Source organism: Syngnathoides biaculeatus, chromosome 2 (genome assembly GCF_019802595.1).
Source record: "Syngnathoides biaculeatus isolate LvHL_M chromosome 2, ASM1980259v1, whole genome shotgun sequence".
In the NCBI taxonomy this organism is placed as follows: domain Eukaryota; kingdom Metazoa; phylum Chordata; class Actinopteri; order Syngnathiformes; family Syngnathidae; genus Syngnathoides; species Syngnathoides biaculeatus.
In genome coordinates, this window is record NC_084641.1 from 18,248,599 (window position 1) to 18,271,469 (window position 22,871).

Here is a 22,871-nt window from a genome sequence, read left to right on the forward strand (position 1 = left end):
AACTGACTGAAATGTGCTTAGCAGCGCGTTAAAAGTACAATAGTATTTTGGTACCTTGGCACAGTGAGAAAAATAGTAATCCATTTTCTTCGCCGCTTACCCTCATGAGGGTCGCGGGCAGCCTATCCCAGCTGTCAACGGGCAGGAGGCGGTGTACGCCCTGAACTGGTTGCCAGCCAATCGCAGGCCACATGGAGACAAACAGCCGCACTCACAATCACACCTTAGGGCAATTTAGTGTGTCCAATTAATGTTGCATGTTTTGGGGATGTGGGAGAAAACCGGAGTGCCTAGAGAAAACACATGCAGGGCCGGGATCGAACCCGGGTCCTCAGAACGGTGAAGCCAACGCTTTACCAGCTGCTCCACCGTTCTGCCTAAAATAGTTCTTACATACAATTTTTCCTTTTTTGTGGATATTGTATCATAGCAACCCATAAACATGCGGATGTCAAAGTATGAATTACCACATAACAGCAAACAAATATCAAGAGCATTCCGATGGCATACCAAACGTAACAATATAAACATCAAAAGACAAGCATCATGTTGCTTAGCAGAGTTTAGAAAGCATCGCTCAAACTAACTTGTCATATTTCTGAAAGAGTGCAGCATGTTAAATCCTAAAATAGTGGATTCATGGTTTCACATCAATGAGTACAGCATCGAATATATCCCATAATATAATTGAACTTAGCCTGCAAAGCCGGGAGTAGCATCGCAGTGGCATTACAACAGCATAGCATAAAACTGAATATCACAGCATAAAATAGCGTTGTAAAAATTAGCTTACAACATGATCGCCGCAAAGAGTAAAACACATAAACAGAATCGTATCACACCAGAGTTGCAAGTTGTTAAAGGGAGAAATTGATGTGTTTTTGCCCTCCGAGTCTCAATGCGAAATTGAAATGCACAATGGGTATCAGCATAAGTGTTTCTCTTCAAAAGTCGAAATTACTTTGAGCTCTTGTAGCAGTTGGACGTATAGGTGTGACTGTTCCGAATTTAATTTGAACCACCGTGGTGTGCAAAATGCCCCCCACCGGGAGGCTTTAAGGGCTTGCGTGCGGGGGTCCAAACCTAAAATGTCCTCAACCCGCTTTAATGAAGCTGAGGCCTTCCGTTCCCTTCTGACGTGCGGTCCGCTTGAGCGTCGACGTTATGAAAGACTCTTTTGAAATGAACGCCTGAATATACTGCAAGATAAAGCCACTGAATACACTCACTGGCTTAAAATTTGCAGAGAGCTGTATGATGTTTGGGCGTTCAAAAATGAGCATTATTACCTTTGGAAAGTTTGATTTCTTTAACTTGATTTATGTCATTATAAAATTAGACGACATTGCTGCGTTTTCCAATAAAGCCAAAGTTGCAATCAGTGATGACTTTACAGTCAAGTCCGAGCATAGCAGATTTCTCTCATCGATTTTTCCGACATGCTTGATTTAGAAGCGTTCAACTTTTTCAACTGGTCGTGTATTTTCATGAAGAAAATGCAATTTAAAGCTTCGCTGGGGAAGAACAAGTTTTTCTTTCTTAAAAATCACCTTGCAGGAGTTAATTGAATCTTTGCATTGACAGTCCTTCACATGTAGGAACTCTTAAGAATAAACACACACTCATAATTCTACACACATACAGACACACGCCGTGCATTCAACCTTGCCCTTGTGAAATGTGTTTTTTGACTAAATGTAGTGTTCTCATGGAATTGTGGGTTTTCCATCCACAGCTGTCACAGCTTCGTGGAAGAGAGCGGACTTTCACCTTGCTCCATGCCCTTGCGGAGCAGATTATGTTGCATGAGCCATTCTTGGCCAACTTTACCAACGACTTGGCGGAGTTTGAAGCGGTCCCAGGAGGTATTTACATTCCAACGTTTGATCAAAGGTGAAAAAAAAAATGGTATGTGAAAAAGCTTTCTTTATGTGTATCCTAGCTTCTGTCAAGGGCCTAACTGCTGAGGTAGATGGTGAGTATTAAGAGACTTTCCTGAGGTTCCAAAGACCATCGGCCCCAATGGCCCCCAGCTCAATAATTGTGTGTTTGTGTGTGTGTGTGTGTGTGTCTTAGTTCTGAGAAATGAACTGCAGAAAGTCATTCAATATGGAAAAGCCACCAAGAAGAAAATTGTTGGGGCACATCATGCGCACTTCAGCAAAGACCTGAAGGTAAGATAATAAACTGATACTAATAGTTTGTAGTTTATAAGACTGCAGTCACTTTGTACTGCGGTAGCTATGTCTCAAAGGTAGCCAGATGGCAGGCGGTACAAGCTAGGGAAGTGCCATGAAGGTAAGTGTTCATGAAGCAGACAGAGTATGTCGTAGTAGGTAGGTAGCATGACAGTATTTTAGTAGCTGTTATGTTCTTTGAACTCTGGTAGGTTCATAATGGGTAAGACAACTGATACATAACTCCCAGGTAGCAATAGTGCATCTGGAAAGTATTCACATTTACCTTTTTCCATATTGTCTTATCATACAGGTTAAAGCTATCTCAATTGAATATTTTTAGAACTGATCATTCTTTTGGAAACGTGTTAATCATTGTTTTCCAAAGGCAAAACCCAGATTTGCAAATATCTTGCTTTGATTTAACACAGGCACGGTGGCTCAGCTGGAAAGCGTTGCCATCACAGTTCTGAGGTCCCGGGTTCAATCCTGGACCCGCCTGTGTGGAGTTTGCATGTTCTCCCCGTACCTGCGTGGGTTTCTTCCAAGCACTGCAGTTTCCTCCCACATCCCAAAAAGATGCAATATTAATTGGACACTCTAAATTGCCCCTAGGTGTGATTGTGAATGCGGCTGTTTGTCTCCATGTGTCCTGCAATTGGCTGGCAGCCAGTTCCCTGCCCTGTATCCTGCCTCTTGCCTGTTGACAGCCGGGATAGGCTCCAGCACTCCCCGCGACACTTGTGAGGATAAGCGACTAAGAAAATGGATGGATGGATGGATGATTTAACACTAATCTATTCAGACTGGTCTGAAGGAAGAGAAAAATTACAGTTAAAATGCTGGAATAAGAATATTGAAAAATTGACAGAAAATGTCAACAAATGATTAATCAATTATCAAAAAAAAAAAAAATATATATATATATATATATATATAATTTATGTTCTTTTTGACCAGCAGTGTTTTCTGGTTTGGAAATCTACCAGGGATGCTCTTTTTTGAAAAGTGAATACTAACCTTAACTGAGCCAAGGGATGCCAGCAGTTCTTCAGATGTTGTGCTGGGTTCTTTTGTGACCTCCTGGATGACTTGTCACTGTGTTCTTATGATTTTGTTTTGTCAGCTGGGCATTTGTAGGAAGGTTCACCTCTCTTCCATGCTTTCTCCATGATGATGGGTCTCACTGCGGTTTGCTGGAATCCTAAAGCTTTAGAAAGTGCTTCGTAATTCTGTCCAGACTGATGAAGGTCAATTAATGTATTTTTCATGTGTTCTTGAATTTGTTCAGACTATGGCATTTTGGTGCAGTTAAAAAGAATCTTTGAGCTTAATTTTTTCAGGTTTTGGGGGATTTCTGATTGTACAGGCTTGGGTGTGGTCAGTGAAAATGAACTCAGCTTACAAAAAAATCCAAGTAGCGACAGTTAATTGATGATCAAGTGAGGCCATTGGTTTTTCACACAGGGTCAAGTAGCTTTGAATATTTTTTTCTCTAATACATAAAATCCTCATTAAAAAAAACTGAATTTAATGTTTACTTGAGTTATCTTTATCTGATATTCATATTTGTACGATGCAAAAATATAAGAATTTGAGAAGAGACCAACAGTTTTTCATGGCACTGCGGATAGTAGATTGGAAGCGCTGTTGTCTGGTGGTGAGTAGGCATGTGGCAAAAAAGTGCAGAAGGTTGTGATGTCACTATGTACCTCGTAGATAGGACACCAACTATAACAAGGAAGGTTTGTTTGCCTGTGAAGTTAATTTGCTGAGCAGTATGAACACGGCATACTAAATTCTGTATTCTGAAAGAATAATTAGTGATGAGCACAGACTGGCTGAATGAAAATTCACGTATCTGCACTACAATCTCTTTTTATTCTCCAGGTGGCAGTAGAGAAATACAACGCAGATCTTTTGGACTTGATGAAGTCTTGTGAGGAGATGAAAAAGCAATACTCTGGCATCTTGGTAAGTCCTGACTTAAATGGGCTCGAAGCAGTAATTTGTGTTTTGCTCTTAATACAAGAAATATGTTTGAAGATGGCGGCAGAGTGGAGCACTTGTCACAGTTTTGAGGACTGGCTTTCAAATCCCGGCCCCGACTGTGTGGAGTTTGCACGTTCTGTTTGTACCTGTCTGGGTTTTCTCCGGGTACTCCAGTACCAAAAACATGTGTGACAGGCTAAGTGAAGACTAACTTTCTCGTAGGTGTGAATGTGAGTGTGCGTGGTCGTTTGTTCATTTGTGCCTTACGATTGGCTGGCGACCAGTTAAGGGTGTACACTGCCTCTCGCCCAAAGATTGCTGGGATAGGCTCCAGTATGCCAATGACCCTCGTAAGGATAAGCGCTACAGAAAATAAATGGATGAATGTTTGAAGATAATTGCCGAATACTGTACATAGAATACATATGAATCTTATTCACTTTGGAGTTTTCTAGATTTTTGTGGGCAGGGCTAAATAACAGCCCCGGCATATACTATCGAGCGAGACTTCCCTCCCCCACAAGGTACATAAATGGCCTGTGAAGCCAATTTTTGCTACTTCGGTTGTGCCGTAAGTTTTCTTGTCATGTAAAATATTGACCTTGTTCCAATAAAGACTGGGGAAACACGGCCTTATGACAACATCAGATTACAAAATTATACCCCAGATATTGGGCCCGATGTTGTTGATTTCCAAGATCTGGCCCGATAAATTTTGTCGGGAACGAGAACATTTCCTTTTTGTGTGACATAATCCACGAGCAACGATTTGGTCCTATGATTGCCCTACAACACAAAAATGAAAAGTCATATGTATATTTTTGGGGGATATCTTCCGTGGAGTGTAACCTATCAATGACAACTCTCCGACAGTGCACCATGACGTCGACCAATAGGATTGCCTATTGTGACCTGTGCGTCGCCCAACATTTGATGCACACAAAAAATGTTTACAGAAGCTACAGAGCTTGAATAAACAGAACGCCGGCATGTTTACTTACCTCGGTTCGAGCTAGCACCAGCTTGCTAGGCTACCGAAAGTCTTGCTGCCTGCTTTCGAGCAGTATTGTAATTTGAGAAAACTACGTAAATATAGATCAAGCAATCCATGGATGAACGTCCTCTCCCGAGCACCGGTGATGACCGCCACTCATTTTTCCTCATTTTCTTATTTTTTCCTCTGACACGATACATTGGAGTGGAAACGTTGATGCAAGTGGTTAGAGCGTTGGCCTCATAGTTTCGAGGACAGGGTTCGAATCCTGGGCCCAGCTCTGTGGAGTTTGCCCGTTGCCTCCTGTCCAAAGGTCGCTGAGATAGGCTCTACGGCTCCCCTGACCTGTGTGAGGAAAAGCGGCTCAGAAAACGGATGGATGGATAATACATTGGCGCGGTCCATTGTTGTTGTTGTTGTCGCCATGGTAATGAGTGTATCCGGTCTTGTTGACCAATGACATGTTCTCTGGTTCTGCCTCTCCGACAGTGTTTGACTTGACAAGATAACGCCCAGTAAGCGCAAAATACGGGATATGGTGGTATCGAACTCCGTCATGTAATGTTGCCGTTATGTTTCCGAGATACGACAAGATTTTAGGCCAGTAATCTGACACCGTACAATTGTGAAAGAACAAATTTGTCTTGTAGTGTAATTCAGGCATTTGAGTAAAGAGTATGGGATCAACATTGGTTGGTGGAAGTAATAAAGAACATTTCTTTGCTATCTATCATTGTCCGAGCACCTCAAGTTCATATTCTAATGCTTTTGTGTGTGTGTGTGTGTGTTTTTTTCCCCCAATGATCAAAGCCGGTCTTTAAGAAAAATCCCTCGCATGGCCTCTAAGCATCTCTATTGAAAGCCCACATGTGCTCACCACTGGCTCTCAGTGTGACGCGATGATACAATGAGCGCTAGGAGAGCAGACAATTGGGTTATAGGAAGCCAAAATTAGATTGCTCGGTTTCGCCACAGCTCATGCTCGAGTGAGCGACGAGAGACCGGAACGAGTGCAGCCTGTGATGTTTTGTCTCCTCATGTTAAAATCCTCCTCCTTATGTCAAGAATCTTAGTGATTGTATTTATTATTTAGTCATATCCTTGTGCCGCTGCCAAGAAACTTAGCCTCTAGAGCAAGAAGGGTCTTGTCCCGCGTGATCCATCAAATGGTGCTGTGGTGAAAACGAAAGAGAAACGACGAGTCCTCGTTCGTTTGCTATTAAACTTGGGGTTGTTTTATTGGTTTTACATTTTCATCTTATCTGATCAAACTACTTTCATGACTTTTAACAATATTACAATGTTACTAGGACGGTATCGTGGCACAGCTGTAGAGCGTTGGCCTCACAGTTCTGAGGTCCAGGGTCCAATCCCGGCCCCACCTGTGTAAAGTTGGGATGTTCTCCCCATGCTTGCATGGGTTTTCTCTGGGAACTCCAGTGTCCTCGCACATCCCAAAAACATGCAACATTAATTGGACACTCTAAATTGCCCTTAAGTGTGATTCTGAGTGCGTCTGTTTGTCTCGATGTGTCCTGCGATTGGCTGCCAACCAGTTCAGGGTGTACCCTGCCTCCTGCTCATTGACAGCTGGGATAAGCTCCAGCACTCCCGTTACCCTTGTGAGGATAGGCGGCTAAGAAAATGGACGGATGGACAAAGCTACTGAAAACCAGTTGCAATGCATTTCGTACCTGGGGCTTCAGTGAGATATAGACATAGTATACCAAACGTTTGTGTGTGTTTCTATTCATCTACTGGTGTATAGTTTAATGTAATGCAGTCCAGTGTTGTTTTATGTGATGTAATACAAATCCACTGCAGGGCCATTGTGAGAAAAAGAATATCTTTACTTAATAATATTTAGTCTCATGCTGTCGCAAGGGCAGATAATGTTAATGTGATAATGACCTTGACTTGTCAAGATGTTCAATCTATAAAAGATTGTGGCCGCTTGTAATACGTTGAAATGGGTAAACGGAGTGGGATTGTGGAGAGTCACTTTGGAACGTGACCCGCTGTAAACAGGCTTTTCTGTTTGATAGAAGTATTCTTACATCTTCACAAACAGTACAGTATATCATTGCAGGGATTATCATTGCACAAACTATTAATCCTATAGCTAAAGCGCTATATTAGTGCAGTCAATTTACCATTTACCATATTGAACAGTATATGAAATCATGTTATGGGAAAGAGGAGTGGAGGCTAGACACAGGACAGAAGTAAGTATCTGCAAGCAACAGTATGGTTTCGTGCCAAGAAAGAGTACCACAGATGCATTATTTGCCTTGAGGATGCTCGTGGAAAAGTACAGAGAAGGTCAGAAGGAGCTACATTGTGTCTTTGTGGATCTAGATAAGAAAGCCTATGACAGAGTACCAAGAGAGGACCTGTGGTACTGCATGCGCAAGTCCGCTGTGATGGAGAAATATGTTAGAACAGTACAGGACATGTATGAGGGCAGCAGAGCAGCGGTGAGATGTGCCGTAGGTGTGACGGAAGAATTTAAGGTGGAGGTGGGACTGCATCAGGGATCCGCTGTGAGCCCCTTTATGTTTGCAGTAGTAATGGATAGGCTGACAGATGAGGTTAGATTGGAATCCCCTTGGACCATGATGTTCACAGATGATATTGTCATCTGCTGTGAAAGCAGGGAGCAGGCGGAGGAACAATTAGAGAGATGGAGGTACGCACTGGAAAGGAGAGCAATGAAGATTACCTGAAGTAAAACAGAATATATGTGCATGAATGAGAAAAGTAGAGGGGGAAGAGTGAGGCTACAGGGAAAAGAGATAGCGAGGGTGGACGACTTCAAATACTTGGGGTCAACAATACAGAGCAATGGAGAGTGTGGTAAGGAAGTGAAGAAACGGGTCCAAGCGAGGTTGGACAGTTGGCGGAAGGTATCTGGTGTTCTATGTGACAGAAGAGTCTCCGCGAGGATGAAGGGCAAAGTTTATTAAACAGTGGTGAGGCCGTCCATGATGTACAGATGAGAGACGGTGGCACTGAAGAAACAACAGGAAGCAGAACTGGAGGTGGCAGGAATGAAGATGTTGAGGTTCTCGCTCGGAGTGAGCAGGTTCGATAGGATTAGAAATGAGGTCATTAGAGGAACAGCCAAAGTTGGATGTTTTGGAGGCAAGATTCGAGGGACCAGACTTCGATGGTTTGGACATGTTCAGGGGAGAGAGAGTGAATATGTTGGTAGAAGTGAGCTTATGACGGAGCTGCCTGGCAAAAGAGCGAGAGGAAGACCAAAGAAAAGATTGATGGATGTTCTGAGGGAAGACATGAGGACAGTTGGGGTTAGAGAGGAAGATGCATGAGATAGGCTTAGATGGAAAAAGATGACACCCTGTGGCGACCCCTCACGGGAAAAGCCGAAAGGAAAAGAAGAAGAAGAATGAAATCATGTCGCTGTATTGACACATGAAAGCAGACTTGTACTGTACGCAAGCATACACATGTAGACATACAACACTGTACGTCAGCATCGGCCAACTTTTCTGTAAAGTTAAAATAAATATCTTGTAAATTTGGCACATCACCGAGAAGAGTGTTGTTTACAACCCTGCTAGATTTGAATGATTACAAAAAAAAAGTTATGTCCCATCTGTAAAATGAGTTTTCAAATCATGAAAAATCAGGTCATTTTTTTCAGCTCTGGAAGGCTCTTGCCAATTTGACAACTTTCTCACTAAGTCTGGCGAATTTCCAACTCCTCTTAGCGAATCAAAAAAAAGTGAAATCCAAACCCAGCGACTTTTTGAGATGTTGTGAGGAAATGAAAGTGCGTATCACGCTGCAGTTAATGAGCTACACAGAGTGGGTGCTGCCGTGAGCCCCTCAACCGCTCCCACTCTTGGGAAAAGTTCACCGTTTCACTCGGCGGAGTAAAGGAGGAGCTTGTATTTGCATCTGTGTGAAACAAACTCATATAAAACAATACTAAAAGAAAAAAATGAACACTTCCCCATGCTGAATAGTCCCCTTGGGATTAATGCACATGCGCGCAGAATTTTTTGAATATTTGGACTTTTTCTACATCCGTGCCAATCTGAACCTTCCCCATCCATGCTTCTTCCGGGTGTTCATTTTCGCTTCGCTTCCGCATGTTCATTTTCGCTCTGCGTGCATTTCGCTATGGACGTCTCACAAAGCCGAACACAGCAAATAAAAGAATACAGAAACAAATGCGAACGTATTGTTTGTTATTTATCACCTGGATAGCACGTTCCAGCATTGAACAAGAATCGACAGAGGATTGTTCGGGTACGGCAGGAGGTGGGGTACACCCTGAACTGGTTGCCAGCCAATCACAGGGCACATCGAGACAAACAGCCGCACTCACAATCACACCTAAGGTCAATTTAAAGTGTCCCATTAATCTTGCATGTTTTTGGGATGTGGGAGGAAACCAGAGTGCCCGGAGAAAACCCACGCAAGCACGCCGTGAACATGCAAACTCCACACAGGCGGTGCAGGGATTGAAACCGGGACCTCAGAACTGTGAGGCCACACTTTACCAGCTGAGGCACCGTGCCGCCTTGAAAAATTACAAAAATTCTACGTGCATGCGCATTAACCTGAAGGAGACCTTTCAGCACTGGGAGCGCTCAGACCGTCACACCTGTCTGTCAGGGGGTCTGAGCCGACTTGTGGGGATGCAAAACACAATCACTGCTATTTTTTTTTAACAAAAATAACCTGTTGCTAACTTTGTCCACGGGCATGAGCTCTGAAAAACACTGAAATGGCATTGATATACTTGTGAAAGCCAAACAATGCCAAGTTTCAGGAGCAAATTCATACAAAATGAAATACTGTATACAATTTCACACTGCGAAAATAAATACATCCTATAGAAATGTTTTTAAACTGACTATTATAAAGTTTCAGTTAAAAGCTTCACTTCTAATGAGGTTGGTTTGTTGAAATGTTGTTGCTTTTTTTCCCCATGCAGTGCCACAACTTGCATTTTTACATTTACATTTCCAAAGGATGCATAACTGTTTGGTCCATACTCACTGCTTCAAAACATTTTTGGTTAAAAAAAATGTAAACTTCCCACATGATTTCCAAATAGAATCTGCAACAAGCTAATAATGAATAAATGTAAATATTATACGAAAGTATTTGTAACTATTTGCAACAAAACAATGGGCAAAAATTTGAAAAACTGTTATTTATGGATTTTTAAGCCTGCTCGAGATCTAACTTGAGTAAATGTGTCCCATGAAAGAAAATGAGTTTGACACCCCTGGTTAGAGGTGATTGTTTTCCGATGAAGTTGATGTCTGTAAAACAATTAAAAGTCAATAGCATACATAACCAATACAATCATTCCGTTTTCAAACTGATCCATTTTATATCAGGTTGCCAATAAATTTGGATTCATAGGCAAACAACTGTTCACATTCACATGTAAACAAAAAGATGTCATCAGTGGACGTAACGTGGACGTTTTTCGTATGTGGGAGGACGTGAGAGTCCCTGGAGAAAACCCACACGAGCTTGGGAAAACGTGCAAACTCTATGCAGGAAGGTCAGCCCCAGGTTGACAGAGAGGCAGACACGCTCCTCACTTGACCGCCACACTTGCCATGTCTAGGAATTGAGGATTTTTCAGTTATTGAATTATTTCTCTATTCTTGCTTTGCATCTGACTTTATTTTCTCAAGTCGCTGGTGTTGCATTTTGTGCTTCTGAATCGTTCCACACTTTTTCAATGCATTCTTTAACTACCAAGCCACAATTTTATAACGAGATTTTACTTGCCTGTATGCACTGGAATGCCGTTGGCCAACTCCCTGGGAATCGAACTGGCAACATCTGCATGAAAGGAAGCAACAGGAACGACATCCGTCACATTCCGTCACAGATGTTGGCCTTTGAACTTTGCGTTGATAACAGTCTGGACTGAACCTCTTAAGCCCGGACGATACACAGGTTCCAAAAACAATTGAAAATGTGGACTCATTACAAGACAGCACACACATTGTGTCAGTCTGGCTGAGATAAATTCGGGCCCAGAGAGACTTCCAGCACAACTCGGTCTTGCTGTTATAAGGCGTTCTTTCGCTTTGCATGCTGGGTCAAGGTCAGTTGGCTTCGGACTGCTGCTTCTCTGCAGATTCCTCCAATGTCTCCGAAACTTCTCTTTTGGTGTTTCAAAAAAAAAAAAAAGTTCTTCTGTAGTTTTTCCAATAAGTCAGGGAAGACCATTTCTTCATTCTGCTGTATACTATATATATATAGGCGGCACGGTGGATCATCTGGTAAAGCTTTGGCTTCACAGTTCTGAGGTCCCGGGTTTGATCCCGGCCCCACCTGTGTGGAGTTTGCATGTTCTCCCCGTGCCTGTGTGGGTTTTTCTCCGGGCACTCCGGTTTCCTCCCACATCCCAAAAACATGCATTCATTTGAGACCCTAAATTTCCCGTAGGTGTCTGTCTCTATGTGCCCTGCAATTGGCTGGCGACCAGTTCAGGGTGTACTCCGCCTCGTGCCCGTTGACAGCTGGGATAGGCTGCGGAACTCCCTGCGATCCTCGTGAGAATAAGCAGCAAAGAAAATGGATGGCTATATACTGTGTGTGTGTATATATATATAAAGAGAGAGAGCCAGAGAGATACACTACATATAAATAAAATTACGTTTACTATGTCAATTTTGTGATATCTGAGGGAGAGAACAGAAATAAAATGTGTCATGTTATTTCACATTTGTTCCAGTAGTTAAAAAAAAAAATAAATCAGAGGCTGACAGTGGCACTCGCGCCAGCATGTGGCACGTGGATTAAGCCACTTAACCCCCATCAACCTTTAAAAAGTTTGGAAATCTGTTTTGGTGACCCCTAACCATCCAGTTGAGTATTAAGTAAGGTACCCATGTCCAGGTCAGTGCTAAAGTACAGCAGAGGAGCAGGTGGCATGCTGTGGCACTTTATGAGGTCATTAATTTAAACAACCCGTGTTACGAACAAACATGCGGCACTCGGGTTCTGCCGTCCTAATTAAGCTAAACTGCACTCACTAATTGTAAAGTAATTGTTCTGGCTGAGAGTGTGGGCCTTTGTCCTTGCAAGGGAGTTACCATGTGTGTCTTTTTTTCCTCCCTGCAAGGTGAAGTTTGGAGAGGCGGCCGACCAGGACTCTCAGGAGTTCTTTGGCTTCATCTGTCAGTTCATCCACGACTTCAAGAGGGCCCATGCCGATGTCATGTAGAGGCCAGTGGACATTTCAATTCATTACTGACACGACGACAATATAAACCCTTTGCTTTCTATTCTCTCTTTTTAGTCAACTAGGTTAGATTACCTAGATGCAAAACAAACAGTGGAACCTCAAACAAACAAACAAACAAACAAAAAAACTTCTCAAAGGAAATAGAAATAATCTGTTTCAGGGTCTAATCATAAAACCTTGATGAGCTGTACACACAATATTTTAATTAACATTACAACAATACAAATACGGAGGGGGCTTGATGCTTGTACCTGGGAGGTATTTCTCTTCACAGTAAAATTGAATGCGTCTCCCTTTTCTCTGGACATTGTCTTCTTTTTTTTGATGGAGTGTCATATTTGTCTTCGTTTGTCCATTTATTTTTGTAGTTAGCAGACCTCTTCATGGTTTTTGGATGATGACGAACAGACGGGTTGTGCATTTGTGACTCTGGAGTGACGCCATAGTGACTCAAATGGTGAAAAAGTCCATTCCTGTATTTGGACCTTTGTCCAGATCCTCACCGAAATGTAGTGGCTTGTTTCTTGACTGCGAATTTAAATATTTTACTTGTAATCTTCCCAATTGTCCGTGTATCAGTAACTATGTTAACACGACTGAAAACTAAACTATAACAGCACAGCTAGTGTTGGCCCAATACTTTTGCGCGCTGCTAAGGGGATTTGTTTCAAAGAAGGAATCATTTAATTTTCATGCAAATACAAATGTTTAAAATTTGGGGCGAGTACACTGTTTGGTGGCCACTTTGCACTTTGGGAAAGTGGGGCAGCGCCCTACCAAATCCCATAGAGGGCTTTGTGTTGTCTATGAAAAACAAAAAAAAAAAGTATGAATAAAATATTTATAAAATAAAATATTTTGGGGGGTTATTTGTACCTTATGCATTTGACTTTGTCTTATTGTTTTCCCCAACCGTCCTGCCCTTTCAACAATTGTGTACTACGGTTCTGCTCTATGTTCCCAATAGACACAAGATGAGTGGGTGTTCAAAAAAATAGAGTGAATCCAACCGAGTGCTGTATTCTTGTTAATGTACAAATCACAATTCCAATGAAGTTTGGATGTTGAGTAAAATGTAAACAAACCCAGAATACAATGATCTGCAAATCCTTTTCAACCGGCGTTGAAATGAATACATTACAAAGACAAGCTATTTAATTTTGAAAATGATCCAATTTGTTCTTTTTTTCCCTGCCAATATACAACTCGTACTCTTTTACTACAAGTCCATACAGTTGTCATTTGTGGGGAATTGTGGCTTGGCATTGTCGGGCTGAGATAAGTAGGGAAGTCCCAGAAAAACACATAGCTTGGATGGCAGCATGTCTGTCCAAAACATGGATGCATTCAGCATGAATGGTGCCTTCAAAGATGAATCATGTTACCCTTCCAATGGTCAGCTCCAGGTCTCCATACTATCAGTGATGCTGGCTTTTAAACTTTGCCCTGATAACAATCCAGATGGTCCTTTTCCTCTTTTTCCCCTCTTTGGCCCAGAGGAGACGTCATTTCCGTTTCTGCAATGTGGACTCGTCAGAACGTAACAAATTTTTTTCCCCACTTTGCCTGAGTCCATTTCAGATGAGCGCGAGGCCAGAAAAGCCAACCGGCGGTGTTTCTGGGTGTTTTTTAGACACTCACTTTCCAAGGTAGAGTTTTAACTTAGATATTGGAATGTAGCAACAAATTGTATTAACTAACAATGGTTTTGTGAAATGTTCCGGTCCAACATCCTTGACACACTGTTTTTTATATGGAGCTGCCTGAGGGATCGAAGGTCACGGGCATTCAACGTTGGTGTGCCGCTTACAGTAAGTACAGAGATTTCTTGCCCTTGTATGATTATTTCAATAACATTAGGGACTGCAAACAATACAATCCCTAAATTCCTTGCAATGGTATGTCCGGAAATGTCGGTCTTACATGTTCACGTGTTGAATGTTTCAAATGCGTGTTTGAGGATTCAATAACTTGGTCTTTGTAGTGTATTTAATGAAGTATAGGTTTCAAAACGATTTGTAAACCATTGTATTGTATTTATTTATGTTTTAAACAATGTCACAACTTCAATGGAATTAAGGTTTGTAAGTCAACTCCGCATAAAACAAGGATGATGTGTTGGTATAGATAAATTCGATTTTTGCAAAACTAAAGATGGCTCTTGCTAGCATGGAGGGGGAATAAAGCTTTTGGGAAATCTAATTTGATTTTAATGGTGAATTTTAGGTGGGCGACGACAGTAAAACGTCACCACAAACATACATTGGCAAATCATTTGGGGGTGGCTCAGCCGCTGTGACGAAACAAGAGGGCGATTAAATATTAGAATGAGTTGAGACTGGACTTCCCAGCATGCATGTCAGCATTTAGGAAATTGTTGTCTGGAATTACAAGTTTATCATCTATCGACTTCTCCATTCTACTCTTTTTCGTGATAATTGTTCGCAATTGCAGGCTTCAAGCATGCAAGATCTTCTGATCCTGAAGTTGACTCGCTCACTTGACATCAGCAAAATAAGCACTTTAGTCTCCCAGATTCCATCATCGACCACATTTTGGCATGTCGTTCAAGATTCAACTTTTGAAAATTGAATTGAAATTAAGTCCTCCGAATATAGGGAACTTTAAATTAACGTGTTATACTATAGGCTATAAACCCGTGAACCACAGTGAGACTATTCAAGGAATTTTGTTTAATATTTTAATGAGCATTTTTCTCACCTTCCATTTTCATATTTGATAAGAAAAAGGCTCATTCAAGAGCCCGCTTGTGTCAAATGCACGCTGCGTGTGACGCACACAAACATTCATTCGTTCACTCATTCGTGTCCAGTGCGCGCGCGCCCGTGCGCGCAGAATTGGGAGGCTGCGTTCGGGCGCGCAATCGCGCAGCACCGCCGAGCAAATCTCTTCGTATAGCGAGGACGCAAAGAGGCTGGCAGCGGCAGCGATAGTGGGAGCGGGAGGAGGCACGTCGACCGCAACAGACGCATTGACGCAAGTTTGACTTGTCTCATTTGATTGGGGACAGGCGTGGGAATTTCATCTGCGGGAATGGCGTGCCCGGTGCGGGTGTCTCCCGTGGACGCGGCGCACGTGCGGACCCGCTAGCGCACAAGTCGCCGACATGCGGCTGTTGGGCTGGAGCGTGCTGTGGGCTCTGGCTGCCGCCCTGCGAGCCCAGAACGACACGGAGCCCATCGTGCTGGAGGGCAAGTGTCTGGTGGTCTGCGACTCCAACCCGGCCGCCGACTGGCGGGCGTCTAACTCGCCGCTCGGCATCTCGGTGCGCGCCGCCAACTCCAAGGTGGCTTTCTCGGCGGTGCGGAGCAACAACCACGAACCCTCCGAGATGAGCAACAAGACCAGGATCATCTACTTCGACCAGGTCCTCGACCTCCGTGTGTTTGGGTGTCACAGCAACTGTTGCCGTGTTTCTGACTTGTCGCGCCAAAGTCACGTAACCAGTATGTGTGTGGGATTGGGGGCGGGGTTGGGGGGGGGGGGTTGTCGGATCCATCCTGCAGAACACCTGCAGATCCACCGCACACCCTCATGGCACCTCAACCAACATCACAGAAACAGTTTTGGGAGGCATGAGATCTTTACGGGATGCTTGCTTTGTTGCCAGGGGTGGTGGCAACATCCATCCATCCATCCATCCATCCATCCATCCATCCACCATCCATCCATCCATCCATCCATCCATCCATCCATCCATCCATCCATCCATCCATCCATTTTCTAGAGCACTTGTAAATCATTTGCGTTTTAGATCAGCTGGGTCCAAGGGTTGTCATTTAATGAGCTCGTTTTGTTGTTGTTGTTGCTCATTTCAGTTCTGGAAAGGTTGTTGTTCCTGATTTTTGCAGGTTTCCCCAAATGAAAATAGTGGAAGTCCAACTAGTCTAGTCCTTTATTAAAGGCAATGTTTTAAAGCAGCATTTTAACATTCGTCATTGTCAAAAAATAATGGTAGGAATTGAAAACAATCAAGCTTAAATCTGACGACAAGCACCAGCCGTGTATTGTGACTGACTGATTTGAAGATTAGCCTGCCAAGGATTTTTCCCATCTGGAGTGTTCTTTTTTCACACTCCTCACTCCTGTTGCAACAATCACAAGAAAATCCAAGGATAAAGTAAAACCCATAGTTAATTCTTTGAAACTGTCATGAGCCAGGCTGGACCACGGCCAAGAGGGGCGTGGCCTCTGCCCTGGCCAGTGACAACTGTCACCGCTCACAGCTATTTCACATTGGGACTGTAATTAGATGGTCTATATAAATTGGAGTTTTGGTCACTGGGATTCTCCAGTTTGTTGTGCGTTGTGCCCTGCGTTTGTGAGTTGCATTCATTGACAGTAGGAATCTCCACCAATGAAAATAGTGTAGTGTTGAGGTATCCTTGTCACAGTGTTTCTGTGCCACCTCAGCTTGAATAAAACTACGCCTAACATCATGTCCTTATCCCGGAGTCCTGCATTTAGGTCCAACCCCCGCACCGGAGGTTCGTGACAGATATTTACTGAACTGAAGTCTCCTGTGACATCCCGCACAATGCAACAGCAAAGTTTTGCACAACTTTTGAGACATATCCATCCATATAATGTTTAAAATAAGGTTCTAAGTATTTAACAATATGACTCAGAGTTGGCCACCAAAACAAGTTTCCTTGGTACAGCAGTTCTCTAACAAGTACACAAAGTCAGCCGTGTTTTTCAGCGACAGCATGCACACTAGTGGAATTTTAAACTGATGACTTTGTTATCTTTGTTGTGTGTTGGAACCTTCCGTAGCTGACATTAGGCGAGAGGCGAGATACACCCTGGACTGGTCGCCTGAGCATGAATAGTCAAAGAACCATTCACAGTCATATGACAACCTCTGGACGATTTCGAGTGGACCTCACATGCATGCTTTTGGGTTGTGGGATGAGGTTGCCTGGACGAGAGCCAAGCACAGAGTGAAAATTCAAACTCTTCACTGGCGAGGCTGAGGAAATATTAAAAACGGGGATTTCTCAGCAATGAGGCAGACGTGGAAACCGCGGTGTCACCGCGCTGCCCCTTGTTGATACAAATTACAGTCAATAAATTGCCACGTGACTGACAAATTATGATTAAAAAAAAAATCTCATGAGTTTATCCTGAGGGACACCTCAAGCCTGTAGGATCTTGATGCGGAAAAGTCAGCAGATTATCAAATATCCAATCATTCAGAAAACCGTTGGATTGTGAGTTTATGTTGTCTTCTGTCTGTCTTTTAGGTTCTCGTAAATATTGGAAATTTCTTCACATTTGAGTCCGTCTTTTTGTCCCCGAGAAAAGGAGTCTACAGTTTTAACTTCCATGTCATTAAAGTGTACCAGAGTCAGACCATACAGGTATGTCTGTTTTTTTATTTTTTTTATTTTTAAAACACTTTTTGACTGGATTCACATGGAATGATCCAAATAAACCAATGCAGATGCTTTTGGTACTCAAGACGTTGCACACTTATCCATTATTAGCTGCGTGTAGAGGAAAAACAAACATCATCACATGTGTGCGACTGCTGTGGAGAAAGCGAGAGACAGACGATAAAAAGGAAGCCAGCTTGATAGAATGCAACTTTATGTCCACATACGCAGTAACACATACCAGAAGAGGTTAGGATTGGTCATACCGACCGTCAGTCAACCGGCGCGCAGGATCGACGTATTGGACACACTTGAATTAAGTAAAGAGATGGATGATAGGCTGACTGATGTTGTTTTTGGGGTGGGGGTCACGCGCTCACGTGATCGACCAAAACTGCGTCGGCAATCGATTGGTTCGATCGTGATCGAAGCATTGGGCACCCCTGATATAACTATTTTAGACTGCAGTAAAAGCTGGTCCTACTCAGAATACGCTGGAATACTGCATGCACACAACCGTACAAGCACTCTAACTGGAAGTTGAATGTTGATAGATGAATCCAAAGAACGAAAACTATATACAGTACTGTACATTGCTTGACAAACTCATTAGAACAGCTTTCATACAATGTGGTAAAAAAAAGTATTTGCCCCTTCCTGGTTTCTGTTTTTACCATTAGGGGAAAAATTACAAACCTTAAAAATAAATCTCCCCCTTATTAAATCACAAAGTCATTGTGACTAACCACAAATTTGGGAAAGGTGAGTTCAATTTCGCAAGCCACGCCCAAACCCAATTACTACCATACTTGGTGAATTGAGAAATCACTTAAATAGAATCTGTCAGAGAGCGTGAAGTAGGCGACAAAATCTCAAGATCCAATGCATCATGCTACGATCCAAAGAAATTCAAGGAGAAATGAGGAAAGTGGTTGAAATCATTAGTCGGGAAAAGATTACAAAGCCAGTTCCAGGATTTTGGCCTCCAACGAACTACTGTCAGACCCATTATCCACAAATGGAGAAAAATGTGAACAGTGGCAAACCTTCCCAAAATTATTCCAAGAGTGCAACAATGATTCTTCCAAGAGGTCACCAAAGAATCTCAAACAACATTTAAAGACCTGCAGGCCTTGCTGGACTCAGTTAAGGTTCATAACATAAGAAAAACACTGGCTAAAAATAGCATCCATGGGAGGGTTCCAAGGTGAAAACTCCTGCTGTCAGCAATGAATACAAAGGCTCGTTGCCAAAAAACATCTTGATGACCCTCAAGACTTTTAGAGCAATATTTTTTGGACTGACGACAAAAAAACTGAACTTTTTGGAAAGTGTAAGGCCGGTTACAGCTGGTGCAAAAATGGTACAGAATTTCATAAAAAGAACATTATCCCAACAGTGAAGCATGGTGGCGGTAGGGTGATGGTCTGGGGGTGCTTTGCTAACCTCAGGACCAGGACAACTTGCTGTGATTTATGGAACAAGCAATTCTGCTGTGTACTGCAAAATCTTAGGAGGACAACAATCTGAAACACACCAGCAAGTCCACCAATAACTGTCTTAAAAAAAATAATCTGGTTTTGGAGTGGCCAAGTCAAAGTCCAGATTTAAACCCAATTGAGATGCTGTGCTGGGACTTCAAACGGGCAGTTTATACAAAAAAACCTTCCAATGAGGCGGAGTTAAAACAATTCTGCAAGGAAGAGTGGGACAAAATTCCTCCAGAGCAACGAGAAAGACTCATCACCAATTATCGCAAATGCTCAATTTCAGTTATTGCTGCCAAGGGTGGCACAACCCGTTATTTGCTTCAGGGGGCATTTACTGTTTCCTGGAGGATCAAAATGGTTTGGATTTTTTTTCTGCCTTAACGAATTGAATTGTCATTTGAAAGCTGCATTTTGTATTTCATTGGGTTGCCTCTGAGTACTATTAAAATTGGTTTGATGATTTGAAACCTTTGTGCGTGAGATAGAGATGCCAAAAAAAACCCCAAAAAAACAGCAACCAGGAAGGGGGTGACTACTTTTTCACGACACTGTAAAAACAAAGAGATACTATAATAGTAAAGAAAAAATAAAAATAATAATATAATATCAATAATATTACACCTAATAATTATATGTAGTATATATAATTACATATATAATCCTATATAAAAAATAAATAATAAACAAAATAACAATAAATAAATATAATTTATACATATGTATATAAATATATAATAATAATATATATAACTATATATATATATTATATAGATACAGTAATATATATAATATAATATCTAATTATAATAATAATACAAATATAAAATAGAGAAATATTGTAAGACCATAGAGCGGTTTCATCCATTCATTTCATCTTTCAATTTTAGTGAGCAGGAAGGAGGAGTTTCAAACCCAATTCATCTTTTTGCAGCTCCATTCGAGCGGCATGTTTCATATTACACGCAGAATGATCCCTCAAAGTTTGCAGGTGTTTTTTTTTTTTTTTTAATAATTGTTTCATTGTCTAACTCGACAGGTGAACTTAATGTTAAATGGGAGGCCGGTCATCTCAGCCTTCGCGGGGGACAAGGATGTAACCCGGGAGGCTGCCACAAATGGAGTTCTGCTCTATCTGGAAAAGGAGGACAAAGTCTACCTGAAACTGGAGAAGGGCAACCTGGTCGGAGGATGGCAGTACTCGACATTTTCTGGCTTTCTCGTCTTTCCGCTGTGAAAATTAAGCCCCTTCGTCATGTGTCATCGCCGTATTAAACAAAACATGACTGCCAAAGCAGCATCCCAAAACAGGTTTTTGATGATGCTCTGTTTCGCGTGGTCTCATCAATAAGCTTCCCCCAGAAAGAAGCCTTCCACATCCTGAAGCACTTTGTTGTCATGACAACTGTTGCATTTAGGTGTATCCGCCTTTTTTGTTGACTTTTCATTTGTCGCCAAACCCATTTGATATGGTATTTGCTTTCAGTGTAACAAACCTTGCAAACAAGCCCGACGAAGAAAAAAAAAAAAAAAACACATACTGTATGTTCACTTTATGACAACCTTGGCAAGAGCCTTTCATTTTTTATCTACAGTATATAAATGAATGTCTGTTGTGTCCTCTGTTCTTTGACACGGCGTGTCTGGAGCGATGAAAAAAAAAAGGCCTTCTCTGGTGACGAGAAATGTTGTATTAAATCACAGACTTTGGAACCTCTCAAGTGGAATGACCCCTGAGGCGGTGCACTTCGGAATCGGAGTCAAGATACGGCTCGAATCTCGTGAGTTTCAGCCACCTTCAGTGGGAACTGATTTGCAAAAAGTGATTAGAGTTGTTAAAAGCGCTGGACATTTCTTAGTCTGTCTGGTGTGGTCATTAATATAATAGGTGGCACGCCGCAGTCACTCGCTTTTGACGAGCGCTCGCAAATCATGCTCAGTCGAGCATGAAAAATCACACGCGTAAAATTTGTTACGATTAGAAAATATACTGAAAGATGTTGCTTATTTTGTGTAGTCTTGACATTAATTTACGTGTTAATTCATAAATGTTGGTAACAAAACAAGCCTGCTCCTAAACAATCAGTATTCACCCGGAAACAAAGTCAACTGTACCGAGCATGTACGGAAGTGATGCCAAAAGCGCATGTTCCGAGCTGCTTCACGTATTGTGAGTGCATTTACGTCGAAAGTCATCAACATAATGATCATGTCAAAGGAAATTCAGTTACACCAGGGACGCTCAATGCGTTGATCGCGAGGCAGTGTGATGGCGTGTCCCCCCAAAAAATTGTTAGACTATCATCCACCTCGTCACTTGATTCAGGTGTGGCCAATATGTCGAGCGCACGCACATAACGGCGCCTTCTAGCAAGCCGGCCTCCTATTTATGGCAGTCGCAGTGACGCGTGCACCCGCCCCAAGCCAACCCCACTAGCTTGCTAGTGTGGCTAGCTTGTTGCCACTAACGCTGATTATGTTGAACTAAACTTTCAGCATTTTCAAAACATTGCGGGTATAGACAGTTCGTGTTTATTCCTTGACAGGCCAGTGCATTTAACTTTTCTTCAGATCAAGTTTGTCAGATGAAGAATTTTTATTGAGGAACAATTTGTACCCTTTTCTATGTATCTACTAATTTCCATTTGAAATTGGAAATGATCATTTCTGAGTTTAAATTTTATTTTATTTTATTTTTAATTTACAGTTATGTTATATTAATCCAGTAAAGTTATTTTAAGGTTTTGCGATTCCATCCCTAATCACAACCGCAACCTTATATGCGGGCATGACTGACCACACCTGTACATTTTTCAAATGTGAGTGACTGACGCCGGACGGCATCTGCTTATGGCGCTGCGCAACTACGAAACTGCGCACTGTTTGCAAGCTGGAAATGTCGTATGTTGGACTCAGGACCGTCAAGAACCAAGGAGCCCCTGTATACGGGAAGTTCAGTGGAGCAGGCACAAGCCGGAATCACAGTTAAACCAGTAACGCTCGATTGTCACCATACACAATGCCACTAGTTCGCAAAGTTAAGACACTTGTGTTTCTTTTAGCTTTCAGTATTAATAACTTCATTTTGCACTTGTATGACAATTAAGAATGTGAAAAAAAGTGACATGAGGCAGGTCAGGAAAGCACCCTTCATCATTAAACTTGTTTTATTTATTTTCACGTGTTATCATTAATCGTGGCCGGCATTTCTTTCCACTTGCATGACAGTCGAGATTGTTTTAAAAGATTGCATGTACAGTCAATAAAGGTGTGATGGTGGTGACAGTTTGACAAAGGAAACGGACTATTTTTATGACATATTTTCGCATTCTGAGCAAATTGGCGTTCAACCTCAGAGGTTCGAAGATTGATAATTTAAAATTGTATCCTTGCCCTAATTATGAGCATCGAAGGCAACAGTTTGCTGAGTTGAGGCCAATCAAAGCAGACGATTTTAGTCCAAATTATCAACAAAGGTTTGACGACCTTTGCTGCGTACCGAGCGACTTGGCTGAACGCGACTGAACCGCGGCGCGGAGCGCGTGGTTTGACAACCGTTTTGACTCCCGC

At 42.3% G+C, this 22,871-nt stretch overlaps 2 protein-coding genes across 2 annotated transcripts in view; both read left to right on the forward strand.

Annotated features, from left to right (window-relative positions):
* The window catches only part of LOC133495285 (uncharacterized), a 47,766-nt gene extending 34,338 nt beyond the window's left edge, over nucleotides 1–13,428 (forward strand). The window contains exons 13-17 of the mRNA XM_061809741.1: nucleotides 1,736–1,865; nucleotides 1,943–1,975; nucleotides 2,077–2,174; nucleotides 4,068–4,151; nucleotides 12,293–13,428. Coding sequence (XP_061665725.1) covers nucleotides 1,736–1,865; nucleotides 1,943–1,975; nucleotides 2,077–2,174; nucleotides 4,068–4,151; nucleotides 12,293–12,394 — 447 coding nt within the window. The 3' untranslated portion in view covers nucleotides 12,395–13,428. The remainder of the gene's footprint in view (nucleotides 1–1,735; nucleotides 1,866–1,942; nucleotides 1,976–2,076; nucleotides 2,175–4,067; nucleotides 4,152–12,292) is intronic.
* Nucleotides 13,429–13,969: 541 nt separating this feature from the next.
* On the forward strand, nucleotides 13,970–22,563 carry cbln4 (cerebellin 4 precursor). The gene is made up of 5 exons (XM_061838890.1): nucleotides 13,970–14,064; nucleotides 14,175–14,226; nucleotides 15,447–15,803; nucleotides 17,683–17,799; nucleotides 20,341–22,563. The coding sequence occupies exons 1-5, from the start codon at nucleotides 13,997–13,999 to the stop codon at nucleotides 20,536–20,538; spliced, it is 792 nt and encodes a 263-aa protein (XP_061694874.1). The 5' UTR covers nucleotides 13,970–13,996; the 3' UTR covers nucleotides 20,539–22,563.
* Nucleotides 22,564–22,871: the final 308 nt, after the last annotated feature.